The 21,770-nt window shown below is 34.2% G+C and overlaps 1 protein-coding gene across 2 annotated transcripts in view; it reads right to left on the bottom strand.

Moving 5' to 3' along the window:
- Ppp3ca (protein phosphatase 3 catalytic subunit alpha) overlaps positions 1-21,770 on the bottom strand; it is a 308,796-nt gene that overhangs the window by 30,016 nt on the left and 257,010 nt on the right. For both annotated transcript variants that reach the window (XM_076865379.2, XM_076865380.2), the window contains exons 9-10: positions 8,891-9,016; positions 6,358-6,432 (exon numbers count right to left, since the gene is read on the bottom strand). In XM_076865379.2, coding sequence (XP_076721494.1) covers positions 6,358-6,432; positions 8,891-9,016 — 201 coding nt within the window. The remainder of the gene's footprint in view (positions 1-6,357; positions 6,433-8,890; positions 9,017-21,770) is intronic.

The raw sequence follows: 21,770 nt of genomic DNA, 5'->3' as shown, positions 1-21,770 counted from the left end.
GTCCCACTAATTCTCAACACTGCACTTAAAAAAGTTCTATACAACTTTTTAAAGCTAGACAGAACCAAATGATGAGACACTCTGGAATCTGTGATTTAGATATGAAGAATTACCTAATAATCTAAAGCAAGATAATTTTCTTGTATACAACTTAGATGGCTTTGCAAAAGGCTTACAAAAATCGGCTCCCATCCCATATTCAATAACTTCCCTGTGGTTAACATGAGGAAAAGACAAAAATGTGGACAAAGGATAAGAGCTCTACCATGTGGTTTTGCTCTTTAGTTGAAAGCAGAGACATAAATTCTAATTCAATATTGTCTTTCCAGTGCAGCCTGAATTATATTTGGCTTGCAATATATTGCTTTTATTATTTTTTTCTTTCTTTTCTTATTCTGCAGGATTTCAGTTTCACCTCTACAATTTTTCCTGGTTAGTGAGACTTATCATATATCAAAGTCTCAAACATAATTTATGTTTTAAAAATATGGTCTCAGAGTCTATGACTTTAAGGAACCTAAAAGAAAGTCTCAGATAAATACATATTCCTATCTCACCAAATCATCTCTAGGATTCTAAGGCTTACTACTAATTCAGATTTCTTTACTATAATAATAAACAAGAAAAGAAAGTTTTTTTGATGAAGATGGCTTCAATCCTGTCTGCTTTCCCCCTACTTTGGGATCTCTTTCTATTTCTTGGTTTAAAATGAATCTTCTTCATTAATGAGGATTAACTACCAAATGAGATTCATCTACTTGGATTTCTTTCTTCTCTAAAATGTTCTGGTGAACAACAACCCTAAATTGAAAACAGACTGTCATTTTATCATCCAAAATCAGAAGTGGAAACAGGAAACAAAGACCCCAATACATATAAATTTGATCAGCAGAAGACATTCATTGGCATTAAACTTCTTCCAAACTTTACAAGATAACAGAAGTTTTGTATTTTTATTTTCAACATAAAAAATATAAAACCAACCACAGGCCAATTTGAAACAGCAACTCTTCTCAAGATTGGCTATCAAATTCCTTCATTTGTAAGGCAGAAACTAATGAGAGAATCATGATGTGGTTTCAATACAGCAGAAAACTGTGTGAGCCAGGGGACTTTCTGTCTGCTCAGACATACCTAAATTTTTAACATGATGAAACACTTCACTTTGTAGACTAGGCTGAGGTTGAACAAGTAGAATAAACCTATTTCATTTGCACAGAGTTTCATGTGCAGGAATAGTGTGAAATCCATTTCTTTAAAAATTTTACATAATATTTTACAAAACTTTTAACAAAACAGTCTAAAAAGTATATTATGTTTAATTACTAGTTTACTAGTTTATTTATTTTTTCCCATCCTGTTGGTTTTTTGTAGTCTCAGGCATTGGAAAGATCAAAAGTCTGAGAACCAGGCAGATGCTAGTTTGAATTCCATCTGTTACTTTACCAGCTCTATGAACTCAGGCTTTAAATTTGCTGAGTCTCAATCACTTCAGATGTAAAATAGGGACAATAATAGTACCTATATAAAAAAGCTGCTTTGAAGATAACAGTTAATATGTTACCTAATAAATTATCTAAGACACTTAAACAACTTATAATGATGCCCAACACATAAGTGTTAAATTCTGTCATCTTTACATATCGTCCCCATTAAATGCTAAAGGGAAGTTGACAGATGCTGAAGGGAATGAGGAGAATCCCTATTTGCTATAGCCCTACAGACAGTAAGAAGTCAACCTCATCAAATAAAAATGATGGACTGTAAAGTCATTATTACCTTGGACTTTTTAGTTGACATCAGATATGGGACAAATTTTGAGAAGGGCCTGATAGATGACTCACCAGGAGGTGGCCCCACTTAAAATAAATAGGAATTTAAGGAAGAGCATTAATTAAGTCCTTTGATGTCTGCTGACTCCTGGTTGTATCTATGCAGGCAATAGGAGGAGCCTGGCAGGCAGATGCAGAGGGCCAGCCCCCAGGGACAGGCTGCAGACTGCTCGTAGGAAGGGTAGGGTGGAAGAACTGGAACTTTATCCCAAGGTTGGAAATAATGCCACAAAAAAGACAACTTCAAAACATATGCTCAACAAATTGTATTTCCAAAGGGAGTCAGATTTGTGGGAGGCTCAAGGTGTTCTTGGAGCACTCTAGAAGTAATTGATGGTTTTTATGTCATGTTGAATAAAGTGCTAAGTCCCTTCCTCATTGCTCACATCAAAATGTACAATGTACTAAGCTGAATATATTTCTAACTAAAAAAAAAAGTTATTAGTTCCCCCTTTAATGGGAAAATTTATAAGACAAGCTAAAATATCAATGTCATTTAGAGGTCAAATCTTTGAAACAGGAGGGCAGCATCTGCTAGCCTTGACTTTAGCCCATTTCAGATTCTGGATCCGGAAATCCTTAACAGTTTAACTGGACATGATCTTCAACTGCCATCTATTTAAGTGCTGGCAGACAAGACTGTACTAAAGCTAGGAAATTCTGGATGTTCTTTATATGTTTTACATCTAATAGTTTCCAAATTTCATAGAGAGGCATCTTGGGTTTTACTATCACCTTATTTAGAGAGGAGAAAACTACTCACAAAGGGCTAAAATAGAGCCTAAGATTTTTTCCTCATAGAACCAGCTTCTTCTTAATCAAAACCTATTTTTAGATGCATATGGAGCCTGTCCTTGTTAAACATAGTTTTTCTTCTTTACTTCCTTGAGGTTCTTTTTCTGGGAAACTCTTTTCAACTGCCTATCTCTTTCCTCCTGCCCACCATAACTTCTACACTAAAGACATAAAGCAAGAGATCAAGTAAATGTGTCTCTTTAGCCTGTTTATAGGAGACAAACCAACAAATTTTGAACAAGAGAATAAAAGACAGCGGGGGGGGGGGGGGTTGTGGAATTTCCATACTACCTATGAAGCAAAATATGTTATGTCCAAGAGACAGGATACCAAGGAAATGCCATCTACCTCCCCTAAAAAGTCTGTCTCCTTCTTCTCATCCCCAAACTGATAACAATTATATATAGAAAGGTAGAACTTTTAATATATCTTAAACACTTCTAAGTATTCTGCATTAATATTGCTTCAAAATTTTAAACATTAGTTGTATTCTAAATGCAGATAAGGAAGATGACATGTATTAAAGCAGAAGAAACTGTTCAGAAAAAGGAAGAACTGACTGATATTTAAGTTGACAGAAATGGACCACTGAAGAAAGCTGAAAAAAGTAAAGAACACAGTTCTCATGTATGCCAGCTGGCAAGATCATCTGGACCATTTACCACCCTGCACTTGGATAGGGAAGAGTCATATTTCTCTGCAGGACTGACCTCAGACTTCAGGATAGTGGAGTGTGCTCAGAAAGAAACAATTCTTTCAAGGGTCTTGAAAAAGAAAATGCACTCCCATAAGTGGAATTAACAGGCTTCAAGCCAGTTGCTGATGAGCATGGCACATTGATTGGAGGTAATTATTTGAAAGCAGAGGAAGTCAAAATATATCCTTTCATGTAAGTGATTGAAGGGGTGTGTAAGGAGAGATGACTGGAAGTGAAGTAGACACAGAGTTAGTCTTGGTAATGTTTATCTGCAGGAATAACCTGTGCCATTAAAATATGCAGGCACTTTTGGCCACAGTACCTGACACATAATAGACACTCAGTACATATTTGCTGAGTGAATGGGTTCATAAATAATTACAAACATATGTATGCCTACATAGTTCTATTCTACATTATTATTCTTATATTCTTATTTTTCACACTCATATATATTCTGTATACATAAATATTATATATTATATTCTTATATATTATATTATTATATAGTCTTGTGTTCTTATTCTACATATATGTGTATTCTTATTTTACATTATTAGGGCATATATTTATAAATATTGGCTAATGGACTTGACTAAAACAGAAATTTGTTAACAGGGAAGTATTCTTGTATTAATGGTAAATAATTTTGAGAATTTCAGTGTTCAGAATACCACATCCTGAAGTGTAACAACTTGGCATGCTAAACACTTAGAACTGAGAGACACTCAGTTCAAAGCCTCAGAATCAAGGTCTTTCTGACCTTCTCCCATCCTGCTCTCTCTCATCCCTTTCTTCTCCTCTGAAGTATATAAAACAGAATTGCCCTCCCCCAAAGCAAGCCATAAAACCTAGCAAAGTTACTGTCTCCTTTATACTTTGAAGACCCTCATTCCACAGGGGTCTTGCCCTGAATGCAGGAAAAAGGAATCTAAAGGAATTCAGGAGCAATCTGAACAGGCCGACTTTGTTGGGCTTTTCCCCTCAGTCATTACCATGTGATCAAATCCTTTTGTCTAGTCACACTTTTATATGCTGCCCATGCCTCACTGGACCCCAGCATAAAAACAGGCATTTTTTCCTTGCCTTTCTGGGTCTTTATTTCTGTTGTCTCCCATGTAACACAAAACTTTGCTTAAATAAATATATTATGCTTTTCTTTTGTGGACCTGACTTTTGTCATAGGATTAATCGTCCATTGTGACCCTCATGATGGGTGAGCAGGGCTTTCACACCTGTCCACCTTTACAAGGGTAAAAGGAATAGTGAGAAGCAGCTACTAGAAAGTGTTGATGTTAGTGTTCTTCCCTTAGGAAAGAAGTTTCTGCCATTGTGAATATATTATCTTTTAAGTGATAACACTATCCAAGAAAAAGTTGAAAAGAACAAATAAAAAATCTTACAAAGATAACTATAGCAAACTTGGCTATAACATGAAGCATCTAGAATCTAGATGAAATGCAAAATGTCCATTGATTTTCTGCAAATTTCAAAAACATATCAACAGATTTGCTTAAGTTCTCGTGACTATTCTTAGTAATCTTAATAAAACTTTATTTATTATCTCCATTTTCTCTTTCCTTCCCTATATTGCACATCCCCATGCCCTTGAAATGTGGTATATGCTTCAAAAATAATATACAGGAACACATAATGAAGACAAGAGAAGTTACAGAAAGGAGAGTAAGTATAAGATGTTGGGAAAAAATTGAGAAGTTTATATTTATTTATGTATATAACTGCATGACTTTTATTTATTTATATATTTATTTAGGCTTTATTTATATAACTGCATGGGTTATATTTTATTTTTGCCTGAAGCTTAGGTATTTTGCATTTAAAGCTTTGACTGGCATCAAGATCAAGTAAATATTAAATCAGGCCACTCAGATACTAAATTTTAGAAAGGGCCTCATTCTCTTTTCATTTTACCCAAGTGCAGTTGTTAATGACATGTTAACTACTTAAATTCACCATAACATCTAGTTTCCCTCTGCCACCTTCAGTTTATTTGTCTTAGTTTATAGACATTATCTGTTTACACATCCCTAACCAAACTGCAATCTCTTTAACAAATAGGTCTCGAAGGCTTCTTGGAACCTGGAGTGACCTATGCAGAGGAGGAACTTACTAAATGTTTGTGAAAATGAAATTCACTCTTGCACATTCCAAAGCTACATTGTTGTTTATTTCCATTCATTTAGGTGTACTTTTGTAAGACCCAGAGAAATTTTTTTCCCTTCATTTTAACCTCACGGATCTTTGTCTTTTGTAGAAAAAGTACACTCTTTCAGGATAACTGAATACCAAATTAAAAAAAAAAAATCACAACAACAGAAAACCTCTCATAGCTTATTCATACTTATTACTACAGATATAAAAAAACTATTGGGGCTGACATAAGTACTAACAGATAAATGCCTTCTTTTATCTTAAATGTCAAAATATTAATAACTGACAGGAACAACCCCACTAACGGACACATTCAAAAACCGCTCAGTTGATGGTAATATCTGCCAGAGATAAAGGATGATATCTTTTTTAAGGATGTCAAAAAAACTCATTAGCAATATGAGCTACAGAGACATGGTTCTAACATATTTATTTAATATATTTATTTATACTGGGGATTAAACCCAGGGTTTACCAATAAGCTCCATCCCAGGTCCTTTTTTTTTTTTAATGTTTTACTTTCAGACAGAGTCTCATGACATTGTGAGAGGCTGACCTCAAACTCATGAGCCTCCTGTCTCCTGAGAAGCTAGGATTACAGATGTGCCAGCTGAAAGATGGTTTTTAAGGGAGTTTACTATTTAAACAATATCTTCAAAGCAATGGAACAATTCTCTCATGGTTTTTGTTTCTTATGTTTTTTTTAAGAAAATAGAAAATAAAATTATGTTTTTCAATCTCAATAGTATGTTGAGATTTAAACATAACCCAAATCTCAGAAACATATGCTTAGGGTGAGCATTGAATTGCCAAGTAATATACCTGGGAAATAGCATTAGTACAAAGACCTAGGACTCTTACCATCAAATCCATCTTCTTCTGACCCCAGTTCATCATCTGAGCAGATGTTGAGGACATTTACCAGCATTTCAGTCACTGGATAGAAAAGAAAATAAAATCCAGATTTTGTTATAACCTTAATTACTACTCTCAACAAGTTTAGTACTGGAGATTCTCAGTGTACAGAATCACCTGCAAAGCAGTTTATATAAAATCCACATCATAAAAGACACAGACTTTGTGATTTTATGTAGACTGTATATTTATCAAATTATTATCTCATCCCTATAAAATGTACTGCTAAAATCTATCAGCTGAAGGTCAACAGAAAATGGGTAAGTCAAGTATATGAATGTGAATATCAAATAAATCTGTGAAGATGCAAGTAGTTATTTTTTAATTTTTTATTTATTTGCAAAATGATTCTGCATGATCTAGATTAGATTATAAACTTCTGTTCAGTAAGGACTAAGTAAATTCAGATTTCATTTTTAATTTTTTTTACTCCTCCAGAGAACCCAGCACAATGACAGGCATGTGGCTTTGTACTTAATAAAATTTGTAGATTGATGAATTAATACATTTGAAGTTATTTTGAAAACAAAAATCTTCAAGAAGAATATTAGAAATTTTCCAAAAATGGCTTTAAAATAACTTAGTTATAGTTTAATCAGAAATTTGTTAAGTAGATTACAATAGACTTACTAAAATAAAAGTATTATACACATACTCAGGAAATTAGTGCTGTATTATTCTTACACTAATGTAAATGGTATTACATTTAATATTTTTTGAAATTAGGTTAAGTTACTTTCTTTCTTTTCTATTTATTTATTTTATGGGAATTGAGCCCAGGGTGCTTTATCATTGAGCTACATCCTCAGACTATCCCCCCTGCCCCAACCCTGCTTTTTGAGACAGTGTCTCCCTAAATGGTACAGCCTGATCTCCAATTTGTAATCTTCCTGTCTCAGTCTCTCTAGTCACTGGGATTACATGTGTGTATGCCACCAGTTGGGCACAGTTGAGTTTTATCATACATATGAAGAGAAAGTTGCAGACTAATTCTTTAAAAGGTACTTTTAAAAGTAATATGAGGGGCTGGGGCTTTGGCTCAGTAGTACAGCTCTCATCTTGCAAGTGTGAGGCCCTGGGTTTGATCCTCAGCATCACATATATAAAATAAATAAATAAATAAATAAAAGTAATATGATATTTTAAAAAAATGTTCTTGAAGATAAAGTAAAACCTCAGTGGAGCCAAAATTAATGCAGAGGTTCAGTTTCATAATAAAAAATGAATTATCTTTATTAATATATTAGTGTGTTGTTTTATAATACATGGTCAAAATTTGAATAATTAATGGAAGCCATTCAACTCAAGTGTGTTCAAGAGCATCCAATAGTTATCAGGATTCAAGCTGCTTTGATTTCCGGAGGATCCAAGAGACAATTTTACCAGGTGCTGCAATTTGAGCAATGCAAGAAAGCATCCAATGTAGCACTGGCAGGACACTATGAAAATGTACTTGTGACTTATTTTGGTTTCCAAAGGGAAGAATTTTTCACTGACCACTCACAATTTGGTTTGTGATATTAAAAAAAAAAAAAATATATATATATATATATATATATATATATATATATATATATATATAACTCAAATATTATGGGGCTTCAGAAAGATGTGTAGCTCTTCTCTAAAGCTCCCCACAGCACACCCTGTTTTTCTGAAACACGTGAAAACTCTTATCTTTATTACAAACCCACTTGTGTCCTTGTGAGGTACATGAGAAGATGCATTAGGAATGATCTGTCTGTCACTGAGAGGCCTCATGACTAAATGTTCATGGGTTTTTGCTGAGGTTAGGAATATATAAAAGTAAAACAAAAAAAGAAAAGAAGGAAGGAATGAAGAAAGGAAAAAAGGGAGATAGGAAGGACAGGAGCCAGAGAGGAGAATAAAGGAGAGAGAAAAAGGGAGGGAAAAAAAAAAGGAGGAAAAGCCAATTTCTGAAAAATTCGGTCAAGTTAATACACAAGGTTTCAAATATAAATTTGTCTCCCTGTTCCTACCTTGTAACACACTAATGCTCAATATATTTTTAATGAATTACTCTTTTAATTGTTTTATGAGCTATTTTTCAAAATATGGTGGCCATAAAGGGCTACCAGTACCATGACCATTACTCACATTAGAAATGTAACAAAAGTATGTTGAAACCAGCTAAAGCTATCTTTCTGCTATTTTAAAATTAGATTATTCTAATAAGACTTTATGAGTTCTCCTAATATTCTAATGAATTCTCCTAATGAATTCTTATAAATTCTCCTAATATATTCCTCATTTCCTGTTAACCCATTCATTGTATATTGTTAATATATACACAGTGACACACACTTTTGAATCTCTTCTCTCATGGCCCAGCTTGTCATTTTACTGGTTAGACCAAAGGATTTCTGTTTCTGAACACTTCCTATTAAAACAGAACAAATCTCCTCTCCTCCCATTATATGCCATCTAGTTAAGGACCTCTCAAGATTGTACAACACACCTTTTTCCCCAACAAATGGCAGGGACCAAGTGAAAACATCCATGAAATTTGGAAGCCAGTATGGATGGGGAGAGCAGTTGAATTGCCTGATATTCATAACGTTGTTCTCATATTTCAATACTGCAGCTAAAAACAACAGAAAACAAACAGAAAGAAGCATGTTAGATTCACAGCACGTTTCTGCTTCTATACATGGTTTAGTTGATTATGAAAACTCAATTATTTGACTTAAGTTCCAAAACATCAAACCAAATTGCTTTATCAGTCCTGAGTGCTTAAACTACTTATGGACTTAAGCTGTACCCACTGTAATGTGTTTCTGCACAATATGTGAATAGTAAATATGAAGCAGCATCATAATTGGGCAAATATTTATATAAAACAGTTAATCAAATGTCTGTTGAGAATTGTATCAGGCTGCTCTTGCAGCCAAGAGCATTCCACTCTTATTTAATACCCGATGACAAGAATAAAGGTGGCATGGCTAAGTTAGTTAGAAATAATTTAATAGTCTCCTCAAATATTTGAATTGAATTTCTGTTAAAAAAGCAAACCTTTTGTTCTGTAGAACTCACAATAGTTGTACAAAATAGTTCAGATTAGATTGCTTTTCTGACTTAATCAAATGTTTGGATTGCATCCTACATAAAATGATATGCCGCTGACCCTATCCTTGACTTTTGAAAAAAGGCACAGAATGGATGACTTACAAAATCAAATCTGCATATTTCACTCTGCTTCCAGAAACACTTGATTTATACCCCTATACTGCATTTATCACTTGGCTTTAGTCACAGGTATCCTGTATACACATGTTCTTTCTCCCACTGTCTTTAAAGATAAGTACCACACATCAAGCTTTATAGCCTTTGTTTCCCACATATCACCTCACTCAGTGCCAGTGCTCAGAGGGTAAAGACAAATCTTGATATTTCCCTTACATTTTTTTTTCAAGCAAACTATTCTAAATTTCCCTGAACTTCAACAAGAAATGTGAGATCATTTCTTTGTACTTTTCATCCCCCTGTTCATCTCTGATCTAGAGGCAGGCCAGATTGGCAATGCCTCTGTGTAACTGTGGCTTAGTGTGCACACAATCCTTCAGGTGGTCTGGATCTACATAGAGTATGAAAAAGATATATAGTTTTCTGTGAGTTGGTTACTATGTGTATCATACTGCAGCCTGATGACAATGTTGATGTTTTCAGCAGCTTCCAATGGACTAAGCTCCTACTTATGCACAATAAGGGCTTTGCTTTGAATTAAATTCCTGGTGCATGACAATGGTTCCAGGGAACAAAGAATCACAAACACTTTGGGAATAAGACATTCAACTACTACAGTCAACATCAATATAGAGGGAGTCATCCTCTTTTTCTTGTGGAACCTTGAATCCTGCATATATTTCTGGAATGAATTCTCTTTTACCTTATTCTATAATTTATATGCTATATGTCATTTGGCCTAGGAATACATTGATATATGGTATTAAAAACAAGCAAAATAAAAAACCATGGCAATGATTTTATTATATTGAAATCATCATATCAATACTTCTGATTTGGGGGATGGAATAGGCAAAGTATTTCTAATGTCTGCCAAGTTCTACCTTTCCATGTAAAAGTTCTTTACTATTTTTGAATATTGCACATTTACAGCAGGTGTATATCCTCATATATTCAAAATAATCTTTCAAGGCTCTAAGTTGTATTTTCAAAGAGTAATTTCACATTTAAGTTTCCCCTGTTTTTATTAACATTAGGGTGGGGAAGTAACAGGAAGAAAAGAAAAGAATTATAGTCATTCCTCTGTATTTAGAGTTCCGCATCCATGGATTTAATCAGACTTGTATGGAAAATACTTGAAAAAAGGAAAAATGTGTCTATATCGCATATGTATGAACTTATTTTTCTTGTCATTAGAAGAAATTCAGTATAAGAACTCTTTACATAGCACTTACATTATATTAAATATTATCGATGATATAGATGATTTAAAGTACAAAGGAGGATATGCATAGGACATATGCAAATACGATGCCATTTTATATAAGGGATTTGAATATCTGTGAATTTGGGTATCCACAGAGGGTCCTAGAACCAGTCACTTGTGGGTAAAGAGGCATGACTATATTATTATGAACAGTGCCCTGAAGTACAGAGAAAGGCTTTATAGTGAACTGTCACTTAATCCTCGAGGTAAGTCTGAAAAGCAGTGATGCCTGACTCTCATGTTATGGATAAAGGAAGTGGTGTGGACAAATGAAACTTGCTCAAGATCATGCAACCAATACCTGGCAGATCTCACCCACACTCCAACTCCGCTTTTCCTGACACCACATCCAGTCCCCTTCCACCATTTCCTGCTCTTTTCCATAAATTATAAATGCATGAATTCTAGTTGGACCAGTTATTCTAATTTAATTTTGAATGTGGAATTTATAATTAAAGAGGTTTTAGCTTTGCCAGATTCCATGTTTGAGTGAAATGGGGTGCAAATTCAGAAATGAAGGTGGCGCTTGTCTTAAGAGATTAAACAAAAGTACTGTTTGGTAGCTGGTAAGATAAAAGTGATTATTCATTCTACATTGGCTCTACACAATTGAGTATCTACTGATAAAGTAAATACTATTATTACATTTTATTTTTGCTTATCAATAACAGAAAAAACATATTTTAGCAGTAGCTACATTTACTGAGCATCTACTATATACAAAGTGCTGTGTTTGGCCCTTTACAAACATGATCACAAATCTTCACAATATTTCTCAAAACTGGTTATCATTTGCATTTTGAAAATTAGCAAAAGCAGAGATTACATTATTTGCCCAAATTCACTGGAATTAGCAAAACTCAGTTTTGGCCTTAATCTAAAATTGCTGCCTTTTCTAGTATATATGTACCCACTCTAACAACATAAATCATTTAATGTCTATCAAGTTTTGAACACAGATTATTTCTCCTTTTCTGTTTAGTCTCTTTATAAAAGAGCACTGAACTGGAAGACCAGGAGTCCAGATTACTAGATGGATTCTAATTACTTACCCAGTTACTTTTAAGGTCCCTAAGTTAGGTCTCAGTTCCCTCATATGAATATAAGGGATAATATTTTATTTTTATAATATTTTAGAATTTATATAATCTCTTTCCCATTTGAATGATTGCTAAAAAACTTCTAGAAGAAAAACCTCATCATTAACACAATGACAGATTAATATTCTCAGTAATTTTACATGTTATTAGTAGAACTTTTTCTTACTTTCCCTAAGTTTAAAAAAAGAATAACTTTTTCTTAAAAATTCAAATACACCAAAATATATATTTTTTTCTTGGCAATATAATCTATTTATGAAAAAATACTCTTTGAATAACCTTATATTAATTAGTTATTCACTAATTTTTTATATTTTTGTATAACTACAAATCACCAAAATACATGAAAAAAATTAAACCAAATTAGTTCCAGATATCTGCAGTCACGAAATTCACAGTTAACATTTCATGTTCCACCTCCTACATCCTCCGTCCCTGCCACCTGCCTCCGACTGTCATTGGGATTACAAAACCCAACTGGAGCCCTAATAGTGTGCTTTTCTCTGAAGTACTTGAAAGATGTCCATCCCCAGTGCAATACAAATAATACAATTGGTTGTACTTAGAGAACCACTTGAGACCACCTCCTGAAACCTTCTTAGAGAAATAAAGAGAGGAACAAAAGTCTACTAACAAGGAGCTCTTGTATGTTGCTGGCAACTTCACATGACCTCATGCTATTAACACTTGTATCAGAGGTCTGGAGAGAGACTGTGACATACATATGGGCCTTATGCTATTAACTGTAATTTAAAGCAGACCAGACAGCAGCACAGAAACAAATACTTTTCTGTTGCACCTGCAGGTGTGAAGAACAGCTGGAAGAAAAATTGTTGTAATGGAACAAATACTAATTTCATGAATCTGGAGGCCTGACTGGTAGTTCTTTTCCTCGTGTCTGAATTAACATCTGAAAATTATGCAAATAATTGACCCATTCAGGTACCTGTAGAACTCTGTCTTCAAAGCCATGCTTCTTTAGATTTAAAATCAGTAAACAGCCCATTCCTACTTAGGTGAATGGGGAAGGAACACTGCATGTGCCCTGTTTTGAATAACAACACTGGGGTTCTGTATTCAGTGAAGTTCAAGGAACAGAATGCATACCTTATTCCATTGCTCTATCTAATAAGCCATGCACTAAATTGTTAGACCACAACTAAATCTAGAAAAAAAGGGGGGGGGGCTCTTATTTGACAATATGAAAATTTCATGAGGCATAAAAACTTTTATTTCATAAGAACTTGGTAACATGTATCAAATCTTTCCATAATCGTTACCACCCAGGGAAGCTGATGACAAAGCAATAAATGGCAAGAAAAGAAAGATCAAACTAAAGCATCAAAGTTAAAAGAAGTCATTAAAATATTGCTACTAAGAAGCACTGAGTAGTTCACCAAAACACGGGCTCAGCACTTTTGAAGTGGGTTTCAAGAGGAACACATGAAAAACCTCAAGGTTTCCACATTTCAATAAAACCCTGGTGAAGAATGAATGCTCCCACCACACACAGACCTTCCCAACACTGCTAATCTTGTTTTAAGATAGGGGACCGTAGAGGGCAAAAGACAGAGAAGACTTCAATGTTAGTCCTTCTTTCACATTTTGCTAACCTGTAATTGGCCATCCACTCTCATCTTCAAGAGATGGGAAAGTGGGACAGAAAAGAAACAAAAATGAGAGGAAACCAAATAGGGACATTCCAGAATCACATTATAATTCATCCAGAAATAGTAAAAAAAATGCATAACAGATCTAAGATATGTTTTCCTTCCCATCCTTCTACCTGCAGATGCACTCGCAGAAAAAAAAACTAGCACCTATGTGTTCTTTGGGCAAAGTCCTACCATTAGAATGAGGTGTAAAGGCTTGGTAGATATAGTTCTTGAGGTAGGATGCATATACTCATATTCTATGCTGGTATGTTGCATGAAAGGGGTGTGAATTCTGGGAAGCAAGCTATACAGTTTATTAAAATCTTCTTTTTCTCAAAATGATTCCTTTGGTGGTATAATTTTCATTTAAGATTATGAGGATATATATATTCCTACTTGGGTGAATGGGGAAGGAAAATACAACCATTTGTGTGTGTGTGTGTATATATATATATATATATATATATATATATATATATATATATATGGCATACTTTATGTACATATAAACACAGCCTTTATGATTCCTTGTATTATTGTTATTATCCACTTAGATAAAAGGCAATTTACTAATTCAGGATGGTTACTGTATTTGGTGAGCAAGGATTGCCCTTATAACTCATTTTTACTGTATACCTCATAGGATTAGCCATAAAGTATGTGTTTCTATCATTTATCAATATAGATCTCCGCTTTTCAATTTGTAGTAATTTGGCCATAATGATATTCTTCATATGAGGAATTTAACAATTACACTACATGATTTAGTACCTAATACAGAGTTTGTCATAGGCAAATTCTAAGTAAGTTCCATATTATGACTAAATTTCAAACAACATAAACATTTATTATTAGTGAATACCCACAATATATATCTAACTTGAAATTGCAAGATAATGAATTTCTAACAATAAATTTTACTGTGTATATTTAAGGTCTATAGCACGTTGTTATACGATACCCATAAAAAGTACCACATTAACTATAATGAAGCAAATTAACATTTTCAACATCTCACATAACTACTGCTGCTTGTTTTTGTGATCAGAGCAGCTATATTTCTACTCATTTGTATGTGCCAAGGGCACACTTGTGTCACCACATATCATACTTTTATGACTTAGCCTTAGCCCTATTCCTATTACTTCATCCAGTGGGAAAATCTTCTCAACCTTTATATACCTTTTATCCTTATATATGTCAGCTTCATGGTGCCTACAACAACTGCTTTAGCTTTTTTACAAGATTCCTTCATAAAATTTGGTTAATGTTATCTTATCTACACCAAGGAGGGGGATACACTAACTATTTCTGTGAAATAATTTGAGTCGATCTTATACTTACACGTGTTGGTGTGTTCAAGCATATCTCATGCACATTCAAGAACATGTGCTTCCCTTTTTAATACAGCATTAGCAAATTACAGACCAGATTATTATTCAAATACAGAAACATGAGTAAAGCGGTCAAAGGAAGAGGAGGGAAGAAATGAAGAGGCATAAATCCCTTTGATGCTTTTACAGGGTTATATACTAGATCTGGCATATAGTTGATGGTCGATTGGGTTGGTTGAAGAAAAGATCAAGAAAAGAAAAGAGAAAGCAAGGACAAGAGGGAGAGGAGAAGAAGAAAGAAAAAAGGTAGGAAAAAAGATAAAAGAAGTTTTCAGAAACATAGAATATGATCTTTCCGGAATACTAATCACATAACTAACTCTCTGTATGAACAGGAGTCTGAGGGGAACATGAAGGAATTTAGAAAACAAAGGCACTGTGCCACATCAGAGGCCACACTCTTTGATTTCAAATTGCAGGGGTATGTAATGGAAATCAAGTAATATTGGCTCTGTCATAGCAATTGCATGAACATTATTTTCTCCTTATTTCAGCTTTACCTTCCCAACATGTAAAATGGAAATGATAATAACTTGATCTCCTACTTTTCATGTACAAAGATTGAATCTAATATATGATCAATATACATGATAACAGATATGATCAGATGAAATACTTGTCACCTGAGAAATGTGAAGTGCCATATGTCAGTTTCAAATTCCTTAAGGAGGAGATATCAGTCTGATTTGATAGCTTGCCATTTTATAATCCCACCTTATGGGTCACATCTATATACTGGGATGCAGAGAATCTGGGGCCAAAAAGTTATCCTGGGATTTAGCTCAAATCAAGTCAAACAGTGTGAATCATCACTACTACCACCAAAATCACACAGAAAATTGAATTTCTTCCAGTACATGTATTTTGTTAACAAGAAAGAATTACTGATGAGTTCTTTACCAGTTTCAGCTTCCATACTGTTTTATGTTCTAATACATATTATTATAATGCTCAGAGGAGGCCAATGTAAGTCCAAACTAAGAACATAGAGCTTTGGCAGAAACTTTAAGATTCTGGAGGAGATGCAAGGTCACAGTAAGCACTGTGCCCCTGGCCTGCTGTCATTCAGTGCAGGTGATACTTACATATCCAAATGTAAAGTAAGGGTAAGTGTGTCCTGATGGGAGGCACCTGGAAACCACAGATCCATAACAGAACCACCTTTCAATCTTGTCTTTGGTATTAAGCCTTGAGCCATAGCTTACATTGGTAGCTTACATTTAGATTGGTATCTCTTAAGATATTCCTGGTACTGAGTTAGTGTTAGTCCATACACTTGCTATCAACATTGTTTCCCATGGAAATAATGGACTTTGGCAGGTCTAGAATTTCTATATAATGAATATAAAGTGACAGTCTATTAATTCAAGTCTTTAACATTACTTATATTATACTGTCCCTCTTCCCAATAAATGCTTTGTAGTGAATTAGATTTCTAGAGTAGTAGTTTCAATCCATTGTAAGAATCTTTTGACTATCAGATCTATCAGAAAAAAAGGATTTCAATGTCTCAAGACACATTTCTTGGTTGTTCCTGATCAAGGGACAAAAGGACATCTGACAGTGAATCTTTGTGAAAATGTATGGAGGCTTCATTCAGCTTGAAGGTAGGGCCTTTGTTTCAGTTAAGGTCCCACATAATTGTGAGATCTGAAATCCAGTAATTCTATAGACAAACCCCTGTGAAAAATAAATATTTTACTCACATTATCACTTTGTTGAAGGTCCACAGTTACTTTACCAAGAAGGTTATGTATTATTATTATTTATTAGAGCAAAGGTACATAGATTACTTGTAGATTAATGAAGTAGAAATATACACTGAGAATAACTCATAAACATTAAATCTCAGTGGCTAGTTTTCTATTTTACCATTATTTCCATTAATTCAATGTTTAAATGAAAGCAAGAGCATACTGGACTAAAACCAACCTACTTAAAAAGTGGCCCGCGGCAGTGACACTTATGCATTGGAACTGAATAAATAAAGACACAAGTGTAAGTGCTTGAGGGGCTACAGTTTAAAGGGAGAGATGAATTATTTATTTAAAAAATGCAAAGAGTATTCTTACTACATTTTTTTATTAATGGAAAAATTTGGATACCTAGCACTCACATAATTTTGAAGTGATAATAAATGACTTTTCATTTCAAAAGCTTTTCTTTTCACACTGAAGAACAGTTAGAGTCACCTAAACACAACAGAGCCATGATTTGAAGAGCTTTTCCCTGTGAAAATTGCCCTGAGATCTTTCATACAGCAAAGCTAAGGACAGAGGTTAATAGGTTGACTCTGGAGGCAGCAGGCTGAATTTCCATCTCAGTGCTCTCTGTGACCAGCTTCTGTGAACCCTGGGGAAAATGTGCAATCCCTCTGTGCCCTAGCTTTTCAACTATCTAATCAAGATTATAAGGTACTTCATAGGGCTGTCGAGAGAGTAAATACATTTAGACATAGAAAACACTTTCAGCAGTGTCTGCACATGGTAAGGACTAAAACAATGCTGTTACTGGTATTATTGGCTATTCGTAGGAATAAAGTAAATAGCATATGCATAGTATGCTATCAAAATCAAGGGAAATACTAACATTTACAAGACACATTACCAACTTCAGATTCTAAAGAAATATATTCAGCTGTATCATTCACAGTGACAACAGAAATGACAATGGAAAAGAAAAGGTAACAATCAAAGACGGACGAATTCCACATGTTGAGGGGTCCTGGATTTGAAGTCAGTGAATAGAAGCTCTCTGCCGAAACCTCTCCAATGAATGTTATCTGTCCTTCTCAGATAAAACTGATCAAAACTTCCTAATCTCAAACGCTGTTCAGCCTTAAATGTCTACATCAATTTCTTTTCTTTTCTATGAACTTATATTCATGATAAAAGAATTAACATTGAGTTTTTGCCCATAGTTTCTGCTTGGCCCCTCATAAATTCTTATATTCTACACTTTTTCTTGGTAGATCCTCTTAGTTTTAATAGTTATTAAGAAAACAGTGAGTATAATTGTAAGATACTCCTAGGGCTAAAGAATAACAATGTTTATTGAATAAATCCAAAAAATGAATTTTTTGAGGGAAAGTATTTTACATATTGTTTTTCTTAAGATTAAAAAAAAAAAAAAACCCAGAAGCAAAACAAAACAGAAAGTGAAGCACTAGGCTTACAATTTGTCAGCAAACATCAAATAACAAAATACTGCCATGAATATACGTTTACAATTTTTAAATATTAAAATAAGCGACCTGAGGTAAAGAGTCACGCAAAACCAATTAAGAAGAGTTTTAGAGATAGTGGGAAAAAAATCAAGAGCTGGCAAAACTGCAGCCATGGGAAAAAAAAACCCTCTGTATCAATTTTATCCAAAGTGTAAACAACTAGCAATCCTATTTACACCTGTGGTTTTAAGGACACAAAAAATGCTTGAAAAATGTTTGTGTCAATGATAAATGTTACGACCAAACTTGACAGGCTTCGGACTCTGCACTTATTATAATGGCATTTTTCTGCCAAATAAGAATCCTCTTTTTATTTATCAATGTTATCTTCTTGGAAAATATTTGAGGTTATTGAAAATGTCATATTTTGGTAACACACACACATACTAATGCTTTTTATTAATCAGCAATTCTTCTAAGTTGTATAATTGAAAAAAATCTAAATATCTCAACAGATTTTTCCCAGGCCTGGTGATGCATGTCTATAGTTTTAGCGACTCAGGAGGCTAAGGCAGGAGGATCTTGAGTTCAAAGCCAGCCTCAGCAAAAGCAAGGCATCAAGCACCTCAGTGAGACCCTGTCTCTAAGTAAAATACAAAATAGGGTTGGGGATGTGGCTCAGTGGTTCAGTGCTCCTGAGTTCAATCTCCAGTACCCCTCTAAAAAATGGTAGACCTAGCTGTGCATAGTGGTGAATTCCTGTAATTCCAGTGACTCAGCAGGCTATGGCAGGAGGATCACAGGAGGAGGATTCAAAGTTAGCCTCAGCAACTTAGAGAGACTCTGAGCAACTTAGTGAGACCCTGTCTCAAAATTGAAAAAATAAAAAGAGCTGTGGCTGTGGCTCAGTGGTTAAGTGCCCCTGGGTTCAATCACTGATACCAAAAGAAAAAAAAAAAAAAAAGGACCTTTGCATCTTAAAATTATAGTAAATTATATTCTTCTTTTCCATCTTCTAAATCCAATTTTCCAGCTCTCACTTACCAAGTACTTTAATATTAAATTCATTTATTCCCTTGGCTGTCATTTTAATCTCTGGTCTTGATTGCTATATTAGTTTGGTTGCTATTTATATTTTCCTCTCAACCCAAAATATGTTTCATTTAATAAATTTCCTTAATTTTACTGTCAGTACCTGAAATAGTTTTAAACCTCTGGTATATATGATTACATTTATCTAAATATATTCTATATATCCATTAGCTCACCCACTCACCCACCCACCCAAGAATTATAGAAAACTTGACCCACATGGAAATCCTATGCAATCTAAATTAGATTCCTTTGAAGCATAGGTGTTTCTGTAGAGAGAAAAAGGACCTGCTCTTTTTTTTAATCAGGTGTAAAACACATTTTTCCAGAGGTTCATTAGAGTATTTGTACAAACTAAAAATTTTAAAGCAGTGTTTACATCTGCCACAGTATTTCTGAATTCTAAGTGATTGTACTCTTAAATTTCACTTTCTCAGTTAAGCTCTTCTGTTCCCATAGACTAATTTCCAAATACTACTCTTTTCTTTGTAGCATTTTCCAAATATTCTTTAATATTGATTGGTTGAATTATTTACTTAATATCTATCACATTGCAAGATTATAAAGCACACTGGGGCAAAGACTATGTCTGCCTTGTTTAAATTATATTCCCAACACCTAGTATGGTACTTGAGGTATACCAAGTTTTTGGTAAAAGTTTGTTGTATTGGTGTATGGATATGGTTGAAGCCATTTTTCCAGGAGGCAAATTATGAAGAAAAAAATGAAACTATGTTTCATTACTTCATTTTTCATCTGGTATATTTAAAGAATTAAGAAATAACTTTTTCTTTAGGGATCAGATTCACAGAAGAAAAACAATTCAAATGCACAAAGTGCTCTGCAAATGTTTAACTCCAATTTGGAAAGGGTATTGGCACTGATTACGGCAATAATTTCAAGTGAGATAAAAAAAAAATCTCTGAGTCAATACTGATAGGGCACTTATTGGGCACTGTCTTCTATTAATTCCTAGAAGAAAAATGCTCCAATCGATTCATGTATCAACTGCCTACCAGGTACAATGTACACAGTCTGGCTTCACAATATCAATGTACCATGTACAATGTTAATTCAAAAGCTTCATATTTCAAATAAAAAATAAATAAATGGTTGGCATGTAACTGGAATTTATGGGAAAACTAACTAAAAATATATGATATGTATAAGAAAAAAATGACTGGCATTGAAAACATTCAAAGGGGGTCTTCATGAAAACAGAGATGGAAAGGGTCTAATCTACCTAGATGGGCAGGGTGCAAGTCAAGCATTTTAGATGGAGAGATGGAAAGTCAAAAGTTGTTGAGGGAAATGAGCAGAACAAGTTGTCTACAGTAAAGGGTTCACTCTGAAGTGAAGAGGCAGGTCATAAGGTAGGTAAAATAATATATAGTGAAATGATAAGTAAAAAGCTGAAGAGAAGCAGCCTTTTCCTGCCAGCTTTAGTGAAGCCCTGAACTAACATGTGGCATAATAATAACCTAACATATTCAATGATGATAATATCTTAATATTGCATAGCACTTTGTTTCAAAGCAATTCCATGTATTAGTCACAAAAGAACATTTTCCCTCATTTTACAGAGATAGCACTGCACATCCAATAAATCGAAATGAGTTATTTGTTTAATGTGATTCAAACCTACATCTTTTGCCCTGGCATCTTGCAGTTGTCAGAGTGAGGAAACAGAAGCAGGGAGACCAGTGAGAAAACAATTATGTTACAGCCGACTGCAAAGGATAAGAGCTGACAGAATTAATGTGGGGTTCACCAAGAGATGGAACACTCAGTCCTCACTTTCCAAGCATTTCTTATTAGCTATAAGCCATTAAGGATTACTAATCAGAACTATTGGATATATAAATACACATCTGATCACAACTATTACTTTTTTAAATTAAGATGGCAGAACAAACATACTTTTATTTTGTCAGAGAGAATCACTGTTGTCTAAATCTGCAGGAGCTTTACAAATCAAACCATAACATAACTATTGGGTTATAATTCCAGAATCCTTTATGGTCATCCATCTCTAAGAATCAGATGTTTAACTCAGAGACTTTTCAGTGTTATTTTTCTATTAATTGTATTTTGGAGGATCTCTCAACCCAATTTCATTGCACTGCTTTTTAATATTCTAGTTAACACTGATTTTATTCAAAAAGAATAATCTTCACTTTAGCTGTGAATAATTGACTCCCACTCCCAGATACTGTACACACTGTTAGCATAATAGCTTTAAAGTGCTTCAGAAAATTTACACAAAAGTCTTTTGAAATTATGTTCTAACTGAAGAATATGTCTTTCTTTTTCCTATCAGTTTATCCTTTTCTCTTGGGAGACTTTCTTGTTTTATGAAAAGGTTCCCAAAATGAAACACTTCTATCTCCTTCCTAAAAGACTGCTCTACCCTAAGGCAAGAGGAAAGAATAAAGAACAACACAGTCTCAAAACTCAAAAATAGCTGTGCCCTGATACCTG

This window comes from Callospermophilus lateralis, chromosome 8 (genome assembly GCF_048772815.1).
Source record: "Callospermophilus lateralis isolate mCalLat2 chromosome 8, mCalLat2.hap1, whole genome shotgun sequence".
Lineage (NCBI taxonomy): Eukaryota > Metazoa > Chordata > Mammalia > Rodentia > Sciuridae > Callospermophilus > Callospermophilus lateralis.
The sequence above is the reverse complement of the archived record's forward strand: the minus strand, read 5'-3'. Positions and strand labels throughout refer to the sequence as shown.